Source organism: Patagioenas fasciata, chromosome W, assembly GCF_037038585.1.
Source record: "Patagioenas fasciata isolate bPatFas1 chromosome W, bPatFas1.hap1, whole genome shotgun sequence".
Taxonomy (NCBI): domain Eukaryota; kingdom Metazoa; phylum Chordata; class Aves; order Columbiformes; family Columbidae; genus Patagioenas; species Patagioenas fasciata.
Genome location: NC_092559.1, coordinates 262,353 through 283,194, shown reverse-complemented (window position 1 = coordinate 283,194; position 20,842 = coordinate 262,353). Strand labels below are relative to the sequence as shown.

General features: G+C 50.2%; 1 protein-coding gene and 1 long non-coding RNA gene across 4 annotated transcripts; both read left to right on the top strand.

Moving 5' to 3' along the window:
- Window positions 1-2,068: 2,068 nt before the first annotated feature.
- Window positions 2,069-6,838, top strand: LOC136114649 (gastrin-releasing peptide-like). Its single transcript, XM_065860075.2, has 3 exons — window positions 2,069-2,395; window positions 2,988-3,238; window positions 6,447-6,838. Exons 1-3 carry the CDS (start codon window positions 2,251-2,253, stop codon window positions 6,498-6,500), a joined length of 450 nt encoding a protein of 149 aa, XP_065716147.1. The 5' UTR covers window positions 2,069-2,250; the 3' UTR covers window positions 6,501-6,838.
- A 9,405-nt stretch (window positions 6,839-16,243) lies between these two features.
- Window positions 16,244-20,101, top strand: LOC139826355 (uncharacterized). 3 transcript variants are annotated; one of them, XR_011736303.1, is made up of 4 exons: window positions 16,244-17,133; window positions 18,156-18,362; window positions 19,482-19,592; window positions 19,864-20,101. It is a non-coding gene; the product is annotated as an uncharacterized lncRNA (long non-coding RNA). The 3 variants fall into 3 exon arrangements; XR_011736305.1 differs by lacking the exons at window positions 19,482-19,592; window positions 19,864-20,101 and having other exon boundaries at window positions 16,244-16,616; window positions 16,721-17,133; window positions 18,156-18,866; XR_011736304.1 differs by lacking the exons at window positions 19,482-19,592; window positions 19,864-20,101 and having other exon boundaries at window positions 16,244-16,758; window positions 16,843-17,133; window positions 18,156-18,866.
- The last annotated feature ends 741 nt before the right edge of the window (window positions 20,102-20,842 follow it).

Below are 20,842 nucleotides of genomic sequence, written 5' to 3'. Positions count from 1 at the left end.
GTGGGACTGAAGATCTCACCAGGGTCTGTTTCTTTTGAAAGCAGAATAAACCTCCTTTGAATGTGCTCAATTAAGAGAAGGCTCTTGTGATGGCTGTCAGCATAAAAGGTAAAACTAAAAGGTAATTAGGGTTGCTTTGGTTTGGGAACATTATTGTCTGTCTTTTCCAGAAAAACAGGAAAATCCTCAAAGTGAGTTTTTGGTGGTGGTTTGCTTCAAAAAACCCACTTTGATTGGTTGAAGGATTGGTTGTATTTGTTTTATGACAAAAATGCTGAAAATGTGTTTTTCTTGGCAAAAATATCCCTCCACTCCAGAAGGTAACGCTAATTAAAAAGAAAATTCAAATCCATATTTGACCAACTCTTTAAATCAGAACTTTTCACTGTAACTTTACCTAAAGGGCAAACTAATTTAGACTTTCGTTAAGTCTGTAATACAAGGCATAAAAATGGGAGAGTGTAAGGAACAATCTCAAAGCAGCTCAAAGCCATGCAGAATGAGATTTAATGTGGAGGCACAGCCTTTAACGCATGAAATGTACGAAGCGCGTATAGAAAATAAGAGAAAGGTTTATTTGTTTGCAGGACTTCTGGGCAACGAGTAGCTGAGTGAGAGCTCCTGGCTGGGCAGCCCTGGCCAAAGCTGCTCCGGGGCGGCAGGGACGGGCCGAGGGGTCGGTACGACCGCTGGGGCTTCGGGAAGCCAAACTGGGGGTCTGCGGTCGCTTCGTTTGGGTTTGAATGGGCAGTTTCCTGAATTCTCAGTTCCTGTCCTGAGTTGCAAGGAACAATTAGAACTTCCCATGGATTGTATTGTATTTGATCAGCTGTCTGTACTGTAGGCTGCACAGTGAAACTCCTGATTGAGACAGGAGAACACAATTGTAAATGAAACAAGAATGCATAATTAATAACCAAAATAAAAGAATGAATCACGTTAATCTGTAAAGAAGATGCAATAAAGTAAGACAAAACAAGGGAACAATTTAGCTCATACAGCAGGATACACAATGGATTTCAGAAGTGATTGTACCAGGTAGTTTGCCCAGTAACCACTTTAATTCGAATTTCCATGGGCACAGCTCGGTCCCAGTCTGCGGGGTGAGCGGGAGGAGCTGGCGCGGCCCTTGCAGTCAGCTCCATTAACTGCGCATTCTGCCCTCCGACATGGTTCTCCAGACAGCAAAATCACCCCGTAAACTGTTCCAGTTCCACATGACTTCATCCCTGTCCCTGTTCTCCTCTGGGACAAACAGCAGCTCATCGGGACCCTGTAGCCCTCCACTACTCATTACCTCCAACCCAGTGAAACGACTTATGTGCCTGGAGTGTGTGTGTGAGTGTTCCATTTCTCTACGGCCTTCGCACTCATGTATTGCCTCCTGTGGTGATTCATCCATCCTTTGCACTGCACTGCCTCTTCATTATGGAAATCTTTTAATCCATTAACTATTACAAAGTTGGGCAGTTCCAGGTGCCTTAGCGTGCTGGAAAGTTCACAGGGGTTTTGCGCAAGCAGAGAGGAAAGCCCTGTAAATCTGTGTCACATTACTGTCACTTGTGACAGTGCATTTGTTATATGGGAAATAAAAAGAGACTCTTTGCAGCTGCACAGCTGAAGAGGCCTTGGGCTGATGGGTCCCACATGCTTTGAGTTCCCAAGGGAGGGCAGAGGAAAACAAACCCCTGAGAAGTTTCTGTTTTTCGAATGTAACGGAGAAAACAACCCCGAGGGAGAGGCTGGGCCGTCCCTCCGCAGTACGGAGGTGCCACGGGCCGACTGCGGGTGTCCCGGCACCGAACCGGGCAGACGCGGGGGGCAGACGCGGGGACCAGCCCCGGCGCGCCCGGGCCAGACGGGCGAGGCAGCGCGGGGGCCCGGGCCGGGCCGGGCGGCAGCGGGCGGGCAGGGAGGCGCGCCCGGAGAGCCTGTGGAGCGGGTGCCGGCCCCGGGTCCCCAGCGCCGCTCAGGGCTGAGCCCCGGCCCGGCAGCCCCTCGCCTCCACCCGCCGGGAGCTGCCGGGGCGAGGGGGCGGGCGGAGGGCCGGGGCGGCTCCCGCCCCCACCGGAGGTAGGACGGGGGCACGGGGGCGGCCGCAGCCCCGGCCCCGTGAGGAGGCGTCAGGCGCGGGAGCTCCGGGTACCGGCTCCGTATAAATGGGGGGCGGCGGTAGCAGTAACGGCAGCGCTGCGCCCAGACGGAGCCGGAGAGCGGCTCGGCAACGGCATCAGCGGCGGCACCGGTACGATGGGCGGCGGCCCGCGGCGGCCCGGGGCTCTGCCGCTGCTGGCGCTGGCGCTGCTGGCGGCGCAGGGCTGCGCGGCTCCCCTGCAGCCCGGGGGCTCCCCCGCGCTCACCAAGATCTACCCCCGCGGCAGCCACTGGGCTGTAGGTAAGTGACCGTCCCGGCAGCCCGCCCGCGCCTTCCCCACCCCGGCTGGCCGGACCCACCCGACCCTCCCGTCCGCTCCTCGAGCCTCCCGGCGCCGCGGCAGCCCCGACGGCGCTCCGCTGCTCCCGCGGCCGCCTCCCGTGCCTCGAGGGGGCAACGGCTCGGCGGGCTCGGCCGGGAGGAGAAGGTTCCAACAACCCGGCGTCCCACCGGGATGCCCGGGAGGCTGCGCTGTCCCGGCCGTCGGTTGCGGAGGAGCGGCGGCGCCCGCACCGGCGCCAGGAGCAGGGAGCACGGAGCCATGTCTGGCACCGGCCGCCTCCCGGTGCTGTGTCCCCGCCCGTCCCGCTCGGCTCCAGGCGCGCCGGGCGGACCCCCGGCCCGGAGTGGGTCCCGGCCCTGGCTCGGCGCGGAGCAGCCCAGCTCGACCCCTCGGGCCGATCTTGTCCCGCCGGCACCGACGGGCGATCCCCGGTCCCTTCCCTTCACTCCCCCCCGTACCGTCCGTCAATAACAACTTCCACCTGGTGCTTGAACAACCAAATCTATACTCGTTTATGTTAATTTCATGCTGTCATCGTTGTTTCTACAGGACATCTAATGGGGAAAAAGAGCACTGGAGATTTTCCTTATATCTATGAAGAAGAAAACAAGACCCCGTTTTCAGCATTACCCGAAAATATCAAGCAACTGCAAGACTATCTGAAGTGGGAAGAAATCTCAAAATATTTGCTACGGCTGCTGGAAGGAAATGAAAATCAAAGTGCTCACTTTTTAAAGGGAGGGCTTCCCTGGTATGCCAGGAGCCCCTGGGAGACAGATGACAACAGCAGCTGGAAAGAGGTAAGTAAGATAAAACCTGTAAAAAACACTCCATATATTCAAATTCCATTGTACAGTAACACATCAGCTTTCTCTGACTTGTGAATTGTCCAGAAAAGTAGCAGAAATGCATCTCGTATGCTGGTCATTCAGTAAAGACTCTACACTCGATTGCAAATTGTCACTCACAGACGTTAATTAATTCATTTCCTACTGGGCATAAACTCAGCAAGCATTAAGCAGATGTTAGTGTCTTGTCTCCCTTCGGGCTGGTTGGTTGTTCCCCTCTTTTCTGGCACCTCAGGCTCAGTTGGCCACTTCAGCCGCAGGTTCTGCACTGGCTCAGCGAAGAAGCCGGTGTGAAGAGCAGCTGTGAGCAGAGGGGCCGGAAGGAGGCAGAACGTGTGTGTACGAAGCTGCACCGCACTGACTCCCCTTGGCACCGGTCGGGCTGCCGTTGTTTTGCCTGGCTCGTGAGGTTCTGCCAACCACGGGACAGAGCAGCTGGGTTGGCAGCTGCTTCGCTCCCAGCTCCGCTTTCTCAGGGCAGCGTTTCCGCGGCCCGCACCGCACTCACCGGCGCTCTTACAACGCGGGTCTGCAGCGGCCGATAAGCTGCAGTGTGCACCTCGGACCCGCCTCCTCTTCCCCCAGAGAGCGTGTTAGTGCTATATCACAACAAGACTTTGCAACAGATTCACCCCTGTTATTATTATTTTGGAAAATCCCATGAAATACACTTGGGAGGATATCGGTGAGGCTGGCAGAAAGTAAACGGGGTCTAAATGACATAACGTAAACTGCAGAATTAGCTAGAAACCTCTTTGTAATGTGTCAGGTGTGGCAATGGTGATACAGCTGCAGAATTCTCTTGGGTGACATTGAAATAGAATAAAAAGATGAATATCCCCCTTAAAGACATGAATGGGAAGATTTTTTTTCTTCCTATATCTACTGTAATATGATGTATTAATATATTGCTGCGCTGACTTCAGCCCAGCCTTTCTCTCGAGATCAGTGAAGTCAGTGAATACGTCGGTTTTCACTTGAACACGGGTGAAAATGTACCTATTAAACTAGGCTGTGATTTAAGCCTCTTTCACCACTGGTGTGAACGCTGCCCATGGGTTACTTTCTGTCTATGGCTTTGTGACAGTGATGCTTCTAATAACAGCTATCAGTGTTGTCTAAAAAGGAAACGATTGATCTCCTCTTCAGCTCTGCAGTGTGTAGTTTTGTAGTCAAATCAGATGAACAAATTCATGATGCTATGTGAAAAGAGAAATATTTTGTCTTCTAAAAGTATCTGGAAATAAATTGTACTTACAAAGGCTGAAAGTTGCCTCCGTTAAGTTGAATCATATCCATATGTGTCTACTTTTGCTCTAAATTAATATCCATATTTTTGTGGTCAGATGTTGAACATATATGTGGAATAATGAGATTATTGCCTGAAATATCCAGACCTCTCCCATTATTAGTAAAAAAAATGTATTTCACATGATTAAGACACATAAAAACTTGCAGAGCCTCAGTTTCCGTAGAACCTTTGATTTCCAGCACTCAACAGTTACTTAGCCTCCATCCTGAAGTAAAACCTATGAAAATATTACAATAACCTGTGCTTTCCCATGCCGGACACGAATACCTGGTTGTATGCAGGCTGGACAAGACAGGATGTATTGCTTCTCTTTTGGCTTCAGCGAGTTAAAACCCAGCACCTACAAGCCAAGCTATGTATGGTTTTGAAATCTGCTTTCCAGGTGCTGGCGATCGGAAGGAATGTGCTTGTCTTTCTAGAGGGCTGTGATAGTTTCCTAAACATTTGAGTAATGATAGTTGTTATTTTTAACAAAGGAGACCTTTTTAATTTATAAAGGTGGAATTCTGGTATACATGAAATTCAGTCATACATGTAGACAGTGGTACACGAGCATCAATGGCCTGTGGATTCTGGTGCACAGAGTTGCGGCTGTGAGGGGTTCCGGGTTGCGGATTTTCGGCTGTGAGGGTTCCGAGTTGCACAGGTGGTCAGACAACACCTTTGTCAAAGGTGCTGCTGTCCCCAGCTGACCGAGGTGCTGTGCACAGGGTGATGGACGCAGCTCCCTGGCCCGGGGGAGATGGACAGATAAACCGACAGTGAAGGTGCAGCGTGCACAAGAAGTTTGTACTTGACATTAAATACTTCTCCAATGATATTGTGTTTGAGTTTGAAATAGTAACTAATTCTAAGAGGAGCCAGATGCCGTATTTAGAGCAGGTCACTGTTGGATTGAGGTACTGGAATGCGACCAAGAAGGTAAATGGTGAACCCTCCCGTCGGCTGGTGGAGCAGCTGTCCCGGAGCCAGGAACCGTCTGGGGCTGCGATTCCGGTGAGCCCGTGCAGAGACACCGAGCCGAGGAGTCCGCCTGTCCATCTGCGCAGCCCCGCGCTCCTGACGCTGAGCAGAGCAGAGACAGGCTGCGTTGGGAAGAAACTGCTACGAGGACTTTGTTTTCACAGACTGTTTTGAATGCAGCTGATTTGATTTAAAATCTGAATTTTAAATTTAAGCTCAGGAATTCCCAAAGCTAATGGCCACAGAAGTAAATACGGATAATGTACTTCAGGTAACTCAATTCAGGGTCTTGCTTATCAGCTCGGATTCACTCAGTGCATTATTTACCCCTGGTGTTTGTATTGTGCTCTGCGTGTCTCAGGAATAAAGAAGCACTTCTAAAGGATTCCCCCCGAGCAGAGAAAGAGCTGCAAGCACACATGAGCACGGCGGTTCTGGGAATCGGGCTTCGGGTGCTGTATTTGCGTTCTGTCCTGTTTTCAGTCAGTATCAGGCAAAGGAGGATCTTGCCTGCTCTTGGTTCTGTGAATAAATTACAGTTAAAGCAGTTAAGGATCAAAGGGGAAATCTCTCCTGCAAGTTGGCCTAAGTGTAAAAGTAAGTTGGAAAATATGCTTAGAATCGTTTCCATAACTTGGCTGTTTACCACTAATGAGATACTATATAAATGAGATGGCAGACAGAATTATTTGGGAGAATGACTTTCCTCATATTTTGGCAGTTGGTTATTACGTTAACCAAGACAAATGAGGTCTGTTTTGGAAAGATTATTGGAAATGTGTTTGTTATGTGAATGCACAGAGCAGATATATATTAGGCTTATTAACTTAGTGAATGGCTTTTCTCAGGACTGGTCTATAAATAATACTTTTCTCTTTTTATTAGATGATGGACTATCTGCTTCAAGTTGTGAACATGAAAGAGAGCACTCCAAGCTGAAAGAAGGGCTCCAAATCATGAAGAAACGTAATGTTTCCGTAAGAGACTATATTTCACAAACACTTGATTGTATCAGATAATCAACAAGGTCTCTTTCCTGTAAACAAGATTTCCTTTGTGTAAAATATCTAAATACACGTATTCTTGTATGTTTCAACAATGACTAATCTCTCTACTTCATTTTCAAGGTTGCATTTTCTCACTTGAGTGGCTTTGATATATATAATTGTCACGGAAGGGTCTTCCAATTAATTATACAATTTACCTATCTAATCAGTTCATCTCTTAGTTCAAAACTACATGACATTTCAACATTTGCAATAAATAGTACTAATAAAGAGGCTGAGTTTATGCTTTCATTTGAGTTAATAGAATCTGGCTGTGCCACGGCTGGTAACAAAGAGGCAACAGCACGATTCCTTTCCCACTGAAGCTCTTTTCCTCTGGAACTGCGGCCTGGCCTGTGATTTTGGTTGGCGGGGGAAGCTGGCGCTGCCTCCCCCGGCCGGACGGGAGAGCGGGGCTGCGGGAGAGCGGCTGCGGCACGAGGGCTGTGGGAGCGCGGCTGCAGGAGTGCGGGGCTGCGGGGCTGCGGGACAGCGGCTGTGGCACGAGGGCTGCAGGAGTGCGGGGCTGCGGGAGAGCGGCTGTGGCACGCTGCGGGGACCCAGGTGAGCGCAGCGGGGACGGAGGCAGCGCGGTGTTGGTGGTGCTGCTGGGAACTGGGAACGCGGACCGGGCCCCTGGGGGACAGTGCTGAGCGCGGCGGAGTTTCCGGAGGTGCAGGTGAGCACTTGGTGTTCCTGACCGGCCCCTGTCCGTAGGCCTTGGCTGGGGGCCCATTGCCCCCCAGAGGCAGCCGAGCTGCCCGTGCTGGGCTTTGACACCCTCCTGTTCATGCACTGAGGACAGCTGTGGTGGCCACAACTGCTGTAAATTAGTTAGATCTTGTATCTTTCTCTTGTTGGTGTTTAGAAAAACAGTATCACGATCAAAACGGCAACAGACTTCATTTCCTGCCACCAACAGGCAGCTGTCTAACAGCATCTTCAGTGAGAGATACCTTTATGCAGTTTGTTAATAATGAGCCTTCTTCCATTGCTGAAGCCTAATTTATGCATGTGTGAGGGAGAGGTGTCTTTCCTACATATATGTTTACCCCATTACTTTCCAGCGAAGATCTTTTCTGAGCCTGCTTATTTCCCGTTCCTTTAAGTCACCCAGTCCTTTCACTACAAGCAATAAGCCCATATAACAGCAGCTTAGTCACGTACTCTTTTCTGCTCATTTCTGTTTCTTGATGGGTGTTGTTCCAGCTCCCTGAGGGACGCTCTTCAAAAACAACACGCATTGAGTATTTTCAAAACAGGAACCATCACCCTATAGCTTGCCAGGGTCCCCTCGTGTCACCTCCTGCTGTCTGTCAGGAAAACAACAGATTTTACTGGCTGTTTCTATTAACCCCCTTGTATTTCACAGGCGAGTATATACGCCACAGACCCGAGTGGAACATAAACCCTTTCCACCAAAGCATTGCGTTAATCGCCAGCTTTCTCCTGCAGTCACTCAGCCCACCAGTTCTGGGCACTTAGACCACGTTCTTTCACCAGATGATGTGAATTTTCAGCCTGCTTTCCCTGTAACCACCCACTGTTACTGGGCTAAGCAGAATATCAGTGTCTGCGTGTTACTGACTCCGTGCAGAACAGCTGACCTGCTTACAATTAGCAGGGTTGTCTTAACACCCCAACTTAGCCCTACAAAGAACATTTTCCTCTTGTTCATCCACCTTTAGTTCCCACAGGCCTTCATTATAAATGTTGCAATCAATTGCTGTTGATATATACTTGAATTATAATATTTGTGCGATTCATAGTGAAATGCTCATTCAGCCAAGTGCTTGGCTGTGTCAGGGCTCTTCTGATCAAACAGAACGGAAGACTTGACCAGGTACTCTGCATAGCCCAGGTCATACAGAAGAATTCATCAGCGCAGGGACTGCATGCGGTGTGGATCGTGTCTGGGGTTCCAGCAGATGGAAGGAAAGGTCTGACTTTAGAAGCCTTTCAGGGCATCATCTAAGTGGAAGGCAGAGACAGGTGGATAAGTGCATCTGAGTAATATGATTCTTGTGATCCAGAGAGTGAAGTGCAGGCTGCAGACAGACCCATTTCTCTGAATGTTTAATTTTTGTCATCTTTCCTAGAGGACTGTAGAGAAGTTTGGTGTTGTATTTAACTCGCATTACCCATCTCAATGATCGGAATCCTGCTGTCCTACACTTCCCTGTCCCCACAGCTCCTTGCTCCCAGCCAGCCCTCTCCACGCCTGACAGCTGAATGGGGAGGATGGGGACAGGCTGCAGAGAGCAGCTGAGCCCGTGTGCTGCCACCGGCAAACCGCCAGCTGTCCCGCCAGACAGGGCCTGACTCGTCAGACCCGGGGTGCCCCGCTGCTCTTACGCTGTGCGACAGAGATCTGCTGTCTCTGCTCCAACTCTGCCACGCTGAGTGATGCATTACCCTGGAGCCTGCTGACACTAAGGGTGCTTTTCTGGCCACAGTAATGCAGAAAGAGATTCTGTCTGCTCACCTTTCTGCCCTATGGTTGCATGTGTCTCTTGAGTCTCCCTGTGCCGTTCTTCCAGTGTCAGTGCTCTGTAACTCACCCTCCTGGCCTCCCCAGCCTCCCCTCTCGCATCTCTCGGTGCTGTGAAGCTTTTCCACTGTGTGTGGCTCCCTCCTCGCTCTGGAAGCCTCGTTACAGCAAAAGGGGGCACTCCTGCACTGTGCTCTCCTCGCTAACCTGTTCTCTGGAGGGAGTCTAAGAGCTCTGACCAGTTCGCCAGTGGGTAGTTAGCTCTCTGGTTTGCAACTGACTGCCTGTGTTAAGAATCCTTCTTGATAAATGGGTGGCAAAGACGTGCTCCTCGGGTGTGTGTCCTTCCTTAAAGCTGCTTTAAACTGCCTCCTGCTCAAGGAGAGACCAGCATTTCCATCAGTGCCTAAGGCGTGTTCAGCCTGTCTTGTCCTCTGCTGCTCATTCTGCTTCCTCCTGCCCAGCAGTGCCAGCAAAGGGATGTGGGACAGTGCAGTGAACTCCAACAGGGAAATTCAGATTACCCTGCTAGCAAAGCAGGGAGCGGGGTGTGCTGTTTGTAACCTTGCTTGCTGCCCGGTCCCACAAGGAGTGTGATGACACAAAGGTGGGGCGGCTGTCAAGGAGTGCGCCACTGCTGCAGACAGCACATCTGTGCGGGAGCGCGCTGCCCGCGCTGCGTGTGCCGCGGACACCGGGAGGAGCCAGGCCAGCCCGCCGGGCTTTCCTCTCCCTCGGGACCACGAACGCTCCCTAAGACACCGGGGCCCAGCTCGTTGCCTGAGCGTTCGCTGGTCTTTTACCCTACATATGTCTTTTTCTCATTTCTCTCCTTATGTCTGCCCCATGCACCCAGAATCTGGTCTTTCTTTTTGTTCCGTACTTGCTGAGGAACAAAAATGTGTTCGAACTGTCAGCTTCAGGTGATCCTTGTTCTATCTGTGTGTCCTACAGTGTCTTCAGGCTGTGGCAAATACTAATAAGGCTTGGGATCAGCACTCACATTAAGCTCAGTTTTTCCCCGAACCGCTGTCTGTAGCCGCACAGTCTCACCCCGGCTCACCTCGCACAACGGGCTGTTGCGGTGAATGGGCTCCCCTCTCCGTGTCTGATGCTCCCCGGAGCAACAGGAGCAGCACCGAGCCCTTTGGGTGACTCCAGTGCTGGTGATCTGCATGGGGACACTCACCTGGAGAGGGGATTCCGGATTCCTGTCTCTGTTCCAAGTGTTATACAAGGTGTTCCAAAAAGATGCACTCCATTTGAAATCGCTGTATCTCTGCAGCCCACGAATGAGAAACTCCTACCGCTTGGAAGGGCGTAGAATTTCCAATTATTGCCACTAGGTGCCTCTCCCAGCGCACAGACAGCCCGGCCTCGGTTACCGCAAGAGCATTGCTCTGCCGGTGCCACAGAGCACTTGTCATTGGCACCAACAGGTGGGGAAGCGGCTGTTCATGAGAGAGGAAGGGCACAGGCGACCACGCGCTTCGGGGGAAGAGGTGGGAAGAATTCCGGAGAGTTCTCTGCACAGCCCCTGCATGTCCGTGCGTCCTGCCAGCCGAGCCCGTCTCTCTGAAACGCCCTGTAACATTGCATTAAATAATTATACAAGCATAGAATGCAGGGACAGTTCTCGGGACAGAGACCAAACACAGTTTTAGCTCCCGGACTGGCGGTCTCGCCTGCTCTCTCTGACTCTTTTTCTGCGTAATGCCATGTTTCAGAAGGAAAGAAGTGGAAAGTGAGAACCGTTCCTTCTCCTTTCTCCTAGACAGACGTGGTGGAGTGATCTGAAATGTGCACATTTCCTGGAGGTGAGATGAGAATTGGACTGGCTATCTCGCTTCTTGAGCGTCTGTTTCAGTCACTGGACTAACAGGGACCCGGCAGAGAACGCCGCTGCGTGCAGAAGCCCAGGTCTGACAGCATGCGTTACACTGAGAAAACTCCCTGGACCGGGCCTTCATGTGGTGTAAACACTTAGTATCTGGATGACGATTTGGCTTCAGCTATCTCTTCATGAACCACCCACACTGTTCTTAGCTGACCTAGAACAGAAACAGGATTTTATGGCATGTTGTCCCTGAAAAATAAGCCAGAGCCAGAGGGCCAGCTGAGCTTTTGGCCCCCAGTCGCTCACACCGCGCAGCTGCAGCACCAGCAGTCCTGGCCCCTGCCAAGAGGCAGCTTATGAGAGGGTTTTGCTGCAGCACAGGGCAGCAGCACACGCTGATGATGGACAGGAGGGATTCTATCAGAACTGGTTCCCTGTGCATTTCGCAGCTGCCTTCTGCAGGTTTTGAGCTTCGAACCACACCGTGCACCCTGCCACCACACTGCACGGCAGGCAGCGCGTGCTCCCGCAGCGCGCAGCCGCTCCGCCTCGGGCAGCCTGAGATGGAGAGGTGCACGTGCAAGGAAACCCTCACATCCTCCATGTCTCTGGGCCGGATGGCCCTTAGATGAAAACCAGCGGAAACCCAGAGTTATGTCAGGCAATGGGAATGGGTCTGGTCTGCGTGCCGCGGGCTCACGGCAGAACGTAGCTCCTGGCACTGTTTCACGCAGACTAGATGTAGCCAATGCACCATCTGAACCAAAGGCCGAATAAGTTGGTCCCAAAGCGCTGCAAAGGGTGGCAGTAGAGGGGATTTTTTCGCATGGCAGTGCAGGGTCACACCTGTCACTTCTCTTCTGTCCTCCCTCAGCCACCAGCAGTCACCTCAGCCACAAGGCAAGGCCTGAATGTACGTCCTCTATAGAGAAGGGGCCTCGAGAAAGGCAAGCTGCATACTCTTATAATAAATGTATATAACATAATTACATGTATTTTAAATTATATAAGATAATATAATAACTGTATATTGTACAAGCACCATATATAATATGCAATTAATATATTGAATATTTATGAATATATAATACATTATAATAGTTTTAATTTATGCTATTTATAAAGCATTATAGCAAGTCATAATATAATATTTTATGTTTGCATTGAAAATGTAATAATTTCCTTTTAATTACATAAGGAAAATGTCGCTATGGAAGTGGGTGAACACTGGAAGATGGGCCCAGAGGGCTGTAAGATCCTGCAACCCAAAGGCCCTGGAGATCTGGAGAAGGCTGAGAGCAGCTTTGAGCCCCCCAGAGCGCCTGTCCCCACGGATGTGACACTGATTGTCGACCTCAGGCACAAGCGCAGCCACACTATAAACTGTAATACGTACACACTATGCAGAGTAGAAGGTCAGTCTTCTGACAACATGTTTCTATGGTGCATCTCAGGTATTTTGTGATATGAATTGTGAGTGAAAAGAGGGAGAAGAGGGTGAGTTAAAGATGAAGGATCAGATGTTACATCCTGCCTGCTCAGCTGCTGGTGTTTAAACTGCTTGCTGCTGTGCATTCACCATTAATAGTAGACATACTTTATGCCACCGTACTCTGCAAGCAAACAATCAGTGTGGGCAAAAGGGGCCTAGGTGGGTTCTGTTCGGCAACATTCAGAACTCGGCAGCTCTTGCAAACGAAAGGCCAAAGGCAGGTCTCCAGCCAGGCTCCGCATGACTGTGGAGTGCAGGATGCGGCCCCATGTTAGCGGTGCTAACCAGTGATGGGGTCAGTGTAGGACAATGGGCAGAACTGAACTCTGCTACAACTGAATGGCGTGTTGATAAATGCAACCTCACCGGTTTTTATAAACAAAATTAAACTTAATTTGCTTCAGAGTAGCTAAGGTGCTGTTAATTCAAAACCCACAGAGTAACTCACTGGACACAGTTAATAGTCAGCAGACCGCATAGGCCAGGCTTTGAAAGCATTTAATATTCGCTGAAGTGCTGCTTGTATCCAATTATAACTCGCTACTTGCCATCTTAATAATTTAAATCTGTCCACTCTTTAGAGAGAAAAAAATGCGCTAATCAAAGACATGAATGCACCTTTTGCTTTTGACAGCATTAAATTAAAACTAAATGGTAGATCTTGAATGAGTTACTCTACAAGAATAAAGGCATTAATGAGGTAATTTCATTATAGAGGCTCATCCAAGCCTATGTGAAAACAAGGGAAGTAAATGGAGAGGAAAGCCGCTGAGGAAATTAGGGTTCCTTCCACACTAATTAATGTTTTGGGGCATTTAGTACAGGCACCAAATTAACTGCTCCAAAGAACTCCATTGAGAAAAAAAAATACATTGTTGCTCTGCCATGTAATTAGAAGACAGTACAAGCAGAACACTTAATGAGTATAAAGCCAGCCTTTAACTTATTCTGCCCGGCTTCTGAAAACATGCCATTGTGGAGGCCTAAGTTTAAGGAAGCACAAGGCGTACAATATAGGATTGTTTAGGTCCTTCTGTTCGGTGAGCTGTAAACAGGTAGCCCTGAATGGGGGACTCTGGGACTCCTGGGAGGCCCGGCTTCCCAGAAAAAACAAGGTCTTAAATGCGTCCAGAGGGAAGAAGAAAAGGTGAATAGGCCCGGCCCGGGCAGCGCCGTGAATGCGCACCGCTGTCCTAAGCGATTACATGATGTTGTGCTACCCCCTCTCATTGAGTTATCTTTACACTGCTTTTGTCTCCTCTAATTGGAGCTGATGAGGTGCTAATTGGTTGCTTTTTAAAAAAAGCACTACTTAAGCACTGGCAAACCGAGTAAGACAGCGTGAGTGGAGTTAATGAGGGCTTAGCAAAAAAGAAAAACCAAACCAACCAACCTCAAAAAATCATAGCATAGCTAAGACAGCCCATGCAAATGTGTACACCAGCACATATATAGACGTGCCATCCTGGTGGTGTAAACAAAAAACGTGAAGGGAAATGTCTGAATGTAGGTGATGGCTGGGAGGATTTAGCTGTGAGCGAAGGGGCAATGCCGGGCACAGATAACGCACGGACAGACGAACGCAGAGGGGCACGGCGGGGCGCTCGGGGGCGCACGGAGGACTCGCTCTGGAGGTCTCGCTCTGGAGGTCTCGCTCTGGGGGTGCTTTACACCGTCCTGAGGAGGGTGCTGAGGTGAGGTCTGCAGGCTGGCGGGCTGAACCCGCCGCTTTGCGGCTCGCAGCTGAGCTGCTCGCCATGGCCCCCCTGCTGACCCAGGGCAAGGCCAGCGCCCTCCGGTGTGACAGCCGGACCTCGCAGAGCCACCCGCCACGTTGCGGTGGATGTGGCATCTCAGCCACAGGCAGGTGACAGCTCTGCCTTTGCACCCACAGCCTGCAGGCTGGACTAGGCTGCAAAGGTTTCTATTTCAAACTCGTATCTGTGGCGCTAAACTGCGGTATAGGCTGGTTAGAAATAGCCCAGACACCTGTGTCAGGCTGAGCAGCTGCGGTCAACGGTGCCCGTTAGCAGCAGCAGCGCTCTTGTTTCGGGGCACGCGTGTCCGCGGCAGCGGGTCTGGATCTGTGTCTGTGCCCGTGCCGTGGGTCACCCCTCGGACACCGCTGGCCGGACCACCCCGCCCGGCTGTCACCGGGCTCCCCGGCCCCCCCGCCGACCAGCACCGAACTCAGCAACAGGCCTTTTGTCGCCCGGTGTCTGTCACCCTCCCCACTGCGTGTGCCGCCGTCATTTACAGGAAAGCAGTAGCAGGTGTTGGGGCACACTCTCAGTGACCTCATTTTCAGCGAATGAGCTTGCATCAAAAAATAAATCTGTAAAGCGTTAACTTTAAAAATGTTTAGATGCTTATTGTTTCGGTAATTTTGTGTTTTGAAAATATTCTTAATATAGTTACTTGATTTGGGTATGTAGTTAATAACTTGACAACATTTTCAGTAACAACACGGATACAGAAACACCCTGAATAATTTGAACCCCATGAAGAAAAGAAAGATTTTTTTTTTACTGCTTGGCATGGTTTTAGCTTTTTTAAATGATTTTTTGCCAGCTTTATGTGAAGTATTGTGATTAGAGTGCGTAGTGTTAAACCTGTTGCTACTACAGCTGGATCCAGAGGTCCTACTTTTGCCATAACTATATACATCTCCTAAAAAAGATGTTGAGTAACATTAGGTCCTCTGCATTTTACACATATCCTGTAGGTGGGTTGATACTGCCTCCCGCATTTCTAAACCAATTCTGAAGTTCCCCACTACTGAAAGTATTTGAGTTCTAAAGGAGAGCACAGAAAGCACCTGGGCTATCGCTGATGTTGCCTGGCAACAGCAAAAGTAATTCTGCAAGCTTTTTGAGAATGATATCGCAAATGCCTGTGTTGAATAGAGCCTCTGCTGTTTATGGGTTTCTTTACATACAGTCTACACAGACGCGCGGGCGTGGAAGGTTTGTTTTTCAGTAGCTGCAGGGCTCCGTGTTTTACACGCAGTACATGGGGACTGCGGGGTGACCGCTTCGTCCTCCCTGTCACGGCTCAGGACCGCCCGGCAGCTCTCTGAGTCCTTCGGAGCTGCCGAGCAGCTTCATGTGGACAAGGAGACGAAAGTGCAGTTAAAACTGTAAAACCCACAGTCAGCTTAAGAAGACAATGCACCTTTTATTAACATAGCTCAGATGATCTACTGATGCTGAAGAGAAATAAAGGCTCAGGGCCCTCCCTTTGCTCACTTCTGGGCTGGGTTGGGTTGGGTTGGTTTTGACTGTGTATAACACAGTTAGAAAAACCAATTAGTTTGCAAACAGCCAGTTACTTGGGTATGTGTTTGTACCTGGTAATTTGTACCCCTATTGACATTTTAAACCGGATTCTTTTCACTCTAACGCATGGTCACTTGATTTTCTTTCAGTTGTCATGAAGATGGGGGGTTTCTTGCTGGCTGGTAGAAAGAAACTTCCTAGGGAACGAAGTTGCAATTAATTCCTCTAAACATGTGTTCCTAGAACCATCCATCTATAAAATAGGCAACAAAGCAGAGCTCTTTGCTTTAAGAAGTCACAAAAGATGCAGAGCTGAAAAAAAACCCCTTGGATCCCTTAAGGCTAATTGAGCAAATATTTTGTTTTTTCTTCTGCGATTGATGCTCTTGACAATGTTTACGTGTTTCCAGGCGCAAGCGTGGCTGTGCCACCGGGACACGCGCTCTCGTCACCGCTGCCCGCTGCGCTCTCACTGAATGCTTGCGGGAGGCCGTCCCTCGGGTTTCCTTTGTTTCCCATGGGATTAATAGCTTCTGGTTTACCACAAGCCAGCGTGACGTGAGCTGTGGCATTGCATGCTGTGCCTGCCAAGATGTAATCCTTAAACATCCTCTCTTTCCACTTCCTCTTCCAGTTCACCTTTTGCCTTGCTGCTGTTGGGAAAGACGCTTCCCAGGCCCCCTCCCTTCGCAACAAGCATGGCCAATTGTGCACCCATTTAAACAGGAATGACCTTCATTTTCTGAAGGTGAAGGTGATCCTGTTCTTAAGGAACAAATAGAGGAGAGGGCTGGGGTCCTTCCCTGGCTCCTGGCGTTCCTAGTCCTGATGAGTGATGGCTTCATTGCTCTGGCTGCTGTGCTGCCAGCTGCAGCTCAGGGGCACATGCAGCCCCGTCACATCTAAATGAGGTAAAGGGGGCACCACTCGCCTGAGCCCATGGGATGGCATATCTCATCAGCTGCTGCTATTGAGGGGACTAAAGGTGCCTTAAACCATCTCCTCTTGTTGGTAGGTTTGGGTCTGGAAACCTCATCTTTTCCTGCACAAGTGGTGAGTAGTTTAGTGGTTGCAAAGTGCATGGAGTAGGTGTGTCAGAGGCAAAATCACGTTTGTAATTACTATTGTACCTGTTAGAGCGGAAGCATCTTTGGATTCCTGCTGGGATTAGTTCCCGAATGCCTTTCCAGGCCATCTCATCTGCGAGCCTGTGCCAGCGGCTCCTGCCACCAGTGCGCAATGAATCTCTCATCTTTGACCTCGGAGGGAATTTGGCAGCTGTCCCTGCATGAGAGGCAGCAGATGGCCCTGTGCTCTCAGTACCGCGGCACAGCACCAGGTGTGCAAAGTGGGAAGCACTGGAGCCACTTGTCCACCACTGCTGCCATCAAACTGTCCCCAGAGAGAGCAGCAGCCCAGGACAGGCAGGTAAGAAAACCTCCCTGCCTTCCCCATCCTCTGCCTGCTGGTTTGTCTGAAAATGTCTCTTCTTCAATATTCGTCACTCTGGAAATGTTAATTCAGCACAAATTCACTTGCAGTGATGTTCAATAGGCAAGTTGTCTCTGAAGGAGGTAAAGTCTGTTTACAAACTTCATGTGAAGGGAAAAGGTGCAGAGGGTGACAGCAAAGGACTCTAACATATACCAGATAATATTTGAAAATGAAAAATTACCATTTCCAAAGGAAATACCTTAAAAGTATCACAGAAGGCTTCGAAAAGACACCAAGTTTGGAAAGCATCTATCCTATGGAAGGGTGGACAGGTTTCTGCTCCTGTCCCTTCAAACCCCTTTGCGTGGGCTGCCCAGGGCAGAAGCTGCGGGTGGGTCAGGCCCACGAGCTGCAGCGTTCGTGGCCCAAGGCACCGCGGGCGCCGCCAGCAGCTGCGAGCGCTGCGGTGATGGTGATGCGGTGAACTGGGCTCACTGGCTTTAGAGGAAGGCGGATGAATTGGGCTGCCTGAAATAGGTGAGAGTAAAAGAAAGTGTGTGCTGTCAGCAAAGCGCACAAAGCGACAGGCGCCTGATGTCTTAGTCTCCCTCTGTGCCCACCGGGGCTGTATCTCACGAGTTAATGAAGAGCTCGCACCCGCGCCGCTGCCTCTTCCAAAGCTCGAGTGTAGCATCAGGCAGGTGCTGCTGTTAGCGCCCGCTCCCATGGTTTGCGATGACAGGGAACTCATGGGCACAGCAGTAACGAGGAACACACTAGGGTGCTCAGGAGCCAGGATCTCTGGGGTAGTGCACACAGCACCAGCTCAGCACTCTGCAGAAAGCAAGCAGTGCCTCAGAGGAAGATGAGAAGCGGCTCCTGTGATACAGTTATCTTCACTAAGATTATTCTAGCTAATGGAGAATAAAAGTGCAGTGTTGGGAAATGCGCATGACCTCTTTTTTCAAATTATTATTTTAGTGCTAAAAGAACTGAGAGTTCTCTCCATCCTCTAGGTAATACTGGATACTAAAAACATGAACCATGTGAACCCACACTGAAATGGTTACCATGTAGGCTGAAAGAGGCTCTGTAGCTTACAGTGTGACTGAAGAAAAATGAGGGAGACACAGCCAACGTCAGTGGGAATCAGCTGCAAATAGAAGGTATGGGCTCGGAATGCAACCAGGGAAAAGCCTCGATCCAGGTCCCGGAAACGTCAGGTATGAATTCGGGGTGAGGCAGTGAGGACTGCACCTCTCTGACCGGTGCTGTGGACCCCGGTCTAGAGGGTGCATCTGAGAGTTCTGAAATGTAGGAGGAAAAGCAAAGATGTTCTTGCAATAAATCATCACAGCAATATGGGAGCACAACTTTTGTTTGTCAAACTCTGCTGATTATCAGGAAAAGCAGATGGAGACTGAGCCTGTACACTGCTTGTAAAGTGTAAAAATTAAGATGATGAGATTTGCAGGGAAAAAAAACCAACATGGAAGATTCTGGATCTAAAATATTAATATTTTAGTAAATCAGCTTATGTTTGCTACATATGAGCTGCTTGGACATTTTATCCGTGTCCATGATGTTTGTGTGTTTGCCCTGTCAAATCTCCATGGGATTAGTTCCCAGAGCCCCGAGGGCGTGTGCCACCTCGGGCTCGGGCCGCTGTCGGGCTCTCCAGTGTGTGAACCCAGCGGGCCGGTCTCACCCCGTCGGCGCGGCACGGGCAGCGACCTGCGGCAGCACCAACCTGGGGACAAAACGAGCGTCCCGCGAGGAGCACGGCTGTCAGCAGCAGCCTACGCAAACGCTGACAGCTTCGCGCTGGGAACCCGCGAAATCCATGAACGATGACTAAAGTAATTTCAGCTTAAAAAAAATGGGGTTTGTCAAGCGTCATTGTTTTGGACTTCTCGTGACCTCACTTAGCAGAATGGCCTCGCTGCCTGTAACCTTTGTCTCCAGTATTTTCAGCAATAACTAGCTTTGTAGGCATTTGTTTTCTGTCATCAAATCATTAAATGGTAATGCAATTGTTAGTTTCATTTCCCCAGTTCTAATACATTTTGCAGCCAGTGACCATTCCCAGTTCATTAACTGACTGACCTCAGCATTAACACCCCCTCTGCTCGGGTTGCCTTGGAAACAAAGCTTCCTGTGCGTAATCCAAGCTTATCTAGCTCTTTATCCTACATGTGACCCTTAATTACTTGCTAAATTAGAATGGTTTTCTGAAAATCACAAGAGGAGGTTAATATGTTCTTCCAGAGCTGGTCAAGCTAAGATGACACTAAATTCACAGGGAATTCAAATTACATGATCCCTGAAGGCGTCTCTTTCAGAAAGAAGATGAACTTTCCCAATGGGAGGCAGTGTGCCATGATAATGCTCCTGTCACTCACTTCCCTTGCCCTGCTTGTCCAGCTACAGCTTAATCCAGTATGAACAATGCAGTAAGTAAATATCAGGTTGATTAATTATGGTGCAAGATTCAGTAACCACTTGTCTTCTGTAATTAACATTCTAATTGAAATTAAGTAATACACTTCATACACAAATTTCTGGACTAGGAGGAGGAACAAGTGAGAATCCTCAAGGCTGCGATGGGGAAATTAAGGAAATAATAACTGGGGTCAAAATATTAATTGTCTCTTTAAAATTGTGTTACATTTTAAGAAACTTTTCAGTCAAAAAACCCCAAACAAACAACTTCATTACTTCCAGGTGTCTCGGACATGGAGTTGGTTTATCAAAATACTGCTTACACTTTCTGAAAATACACCTTTCCTTCACCGATTTGACAAATGGAAATCATAAGAAAAGGCGATGCTCTCTAGAATGCCCAGCAGTTTTCCTCTCTGCTGTTTCCAGTGACACATTACTTAAAGGAGAATATTCTGCCTCTGTAAGCAACTTTATAAAGCTTTGCTAAGGCTAAAATGCTGTTGCATGATCTCAGGAAAAAAAGCAAAAGCAAAACCAACCCCAAACCTGCTGTGTTCCAGCTGGAGAACATAGGCCAGGCTCAAGCACCTCTTTGGCAGAGCCAAAAATGGGACTGGTGTAACTCACCTCTGCTCAGTATGGCTGGCCCAGCCCTTGGTGCCTCTGCCCCATCCGGCAGGCCCGGAGCACGGGGTGGTGGGTGCAGGGGTGCCCTGAGGGACCGGAGCACGGGGTGGTGGGTGCAGGGGTGCCCTGAGGGGCTGGAACACGGGGTGGTGAGTGCAGGGGTGCCCTGAGGGACTGGAACTCGGGGTGGTGAGTGCAGGGGTGCCCTGAGGGGCTGGAACGTGGGGTGGTGAGTGCAGGGGTGCCCTGAGGGACCGGAGCACGGGGTGGTGGGTGCAGGGGTGCCCTGAGGGACCGGAGCACGGGGTGGTGGGTGCAGGGGTGCCCTGAGGGACCGGAGCACGGAGTGGTGAGTGCAGGGGTGCCCTGAGGGACTGGAACTCGGGGTGGCCAGTGCAGGGGTGCCCTGAGGGACTGGAACTCGGGGTGGCCAGTGCAGGGGTGCCCTGAGGGACTGGAATGCGGGGTGGTGAGTGCAGGGGTGCCCTGAGGGACTGGAACTCGGGGTGGTGAGTGCAGGGGTGCCCTGAGGGGCTGGAACTCGGGGTGGCCGGTGCAGGAGTGCCCTGAGGGACTGGAACTTGGGGTGGCCGGTGCAGGGGTGCCTTGAGGGCGCCTTTCCTGGCCATGC

What these genes read in the sequence shown, in the direction of transcription:
- LOC136114649 (XM_065860075.2), top strand. Translation starts at nt 2,251, where the DNA reads ATGGGCGGCGGCCCGCGGCGGCCCGGGGCTCTGCCGCTGCTGGCGCTG. An exon ending in CGGCAGCCACTGGGCTGTAG is followed by an intron (nt 2,396 to 2,987) that starts GTAAGTGACCGT and finishes TTGTTTCTACAG; the next exon opens with GACATCTAATGGGGAAAAAG. An exon ending in ACAACAGCAGCTGGAAAGAG is followed by an intron (nt 3,239 to 6,446) that starts GTAAGTAAGATA and finishes TCTTTTTATTAG; the next exon opens with ATGATGGACTATCTGCTTCA.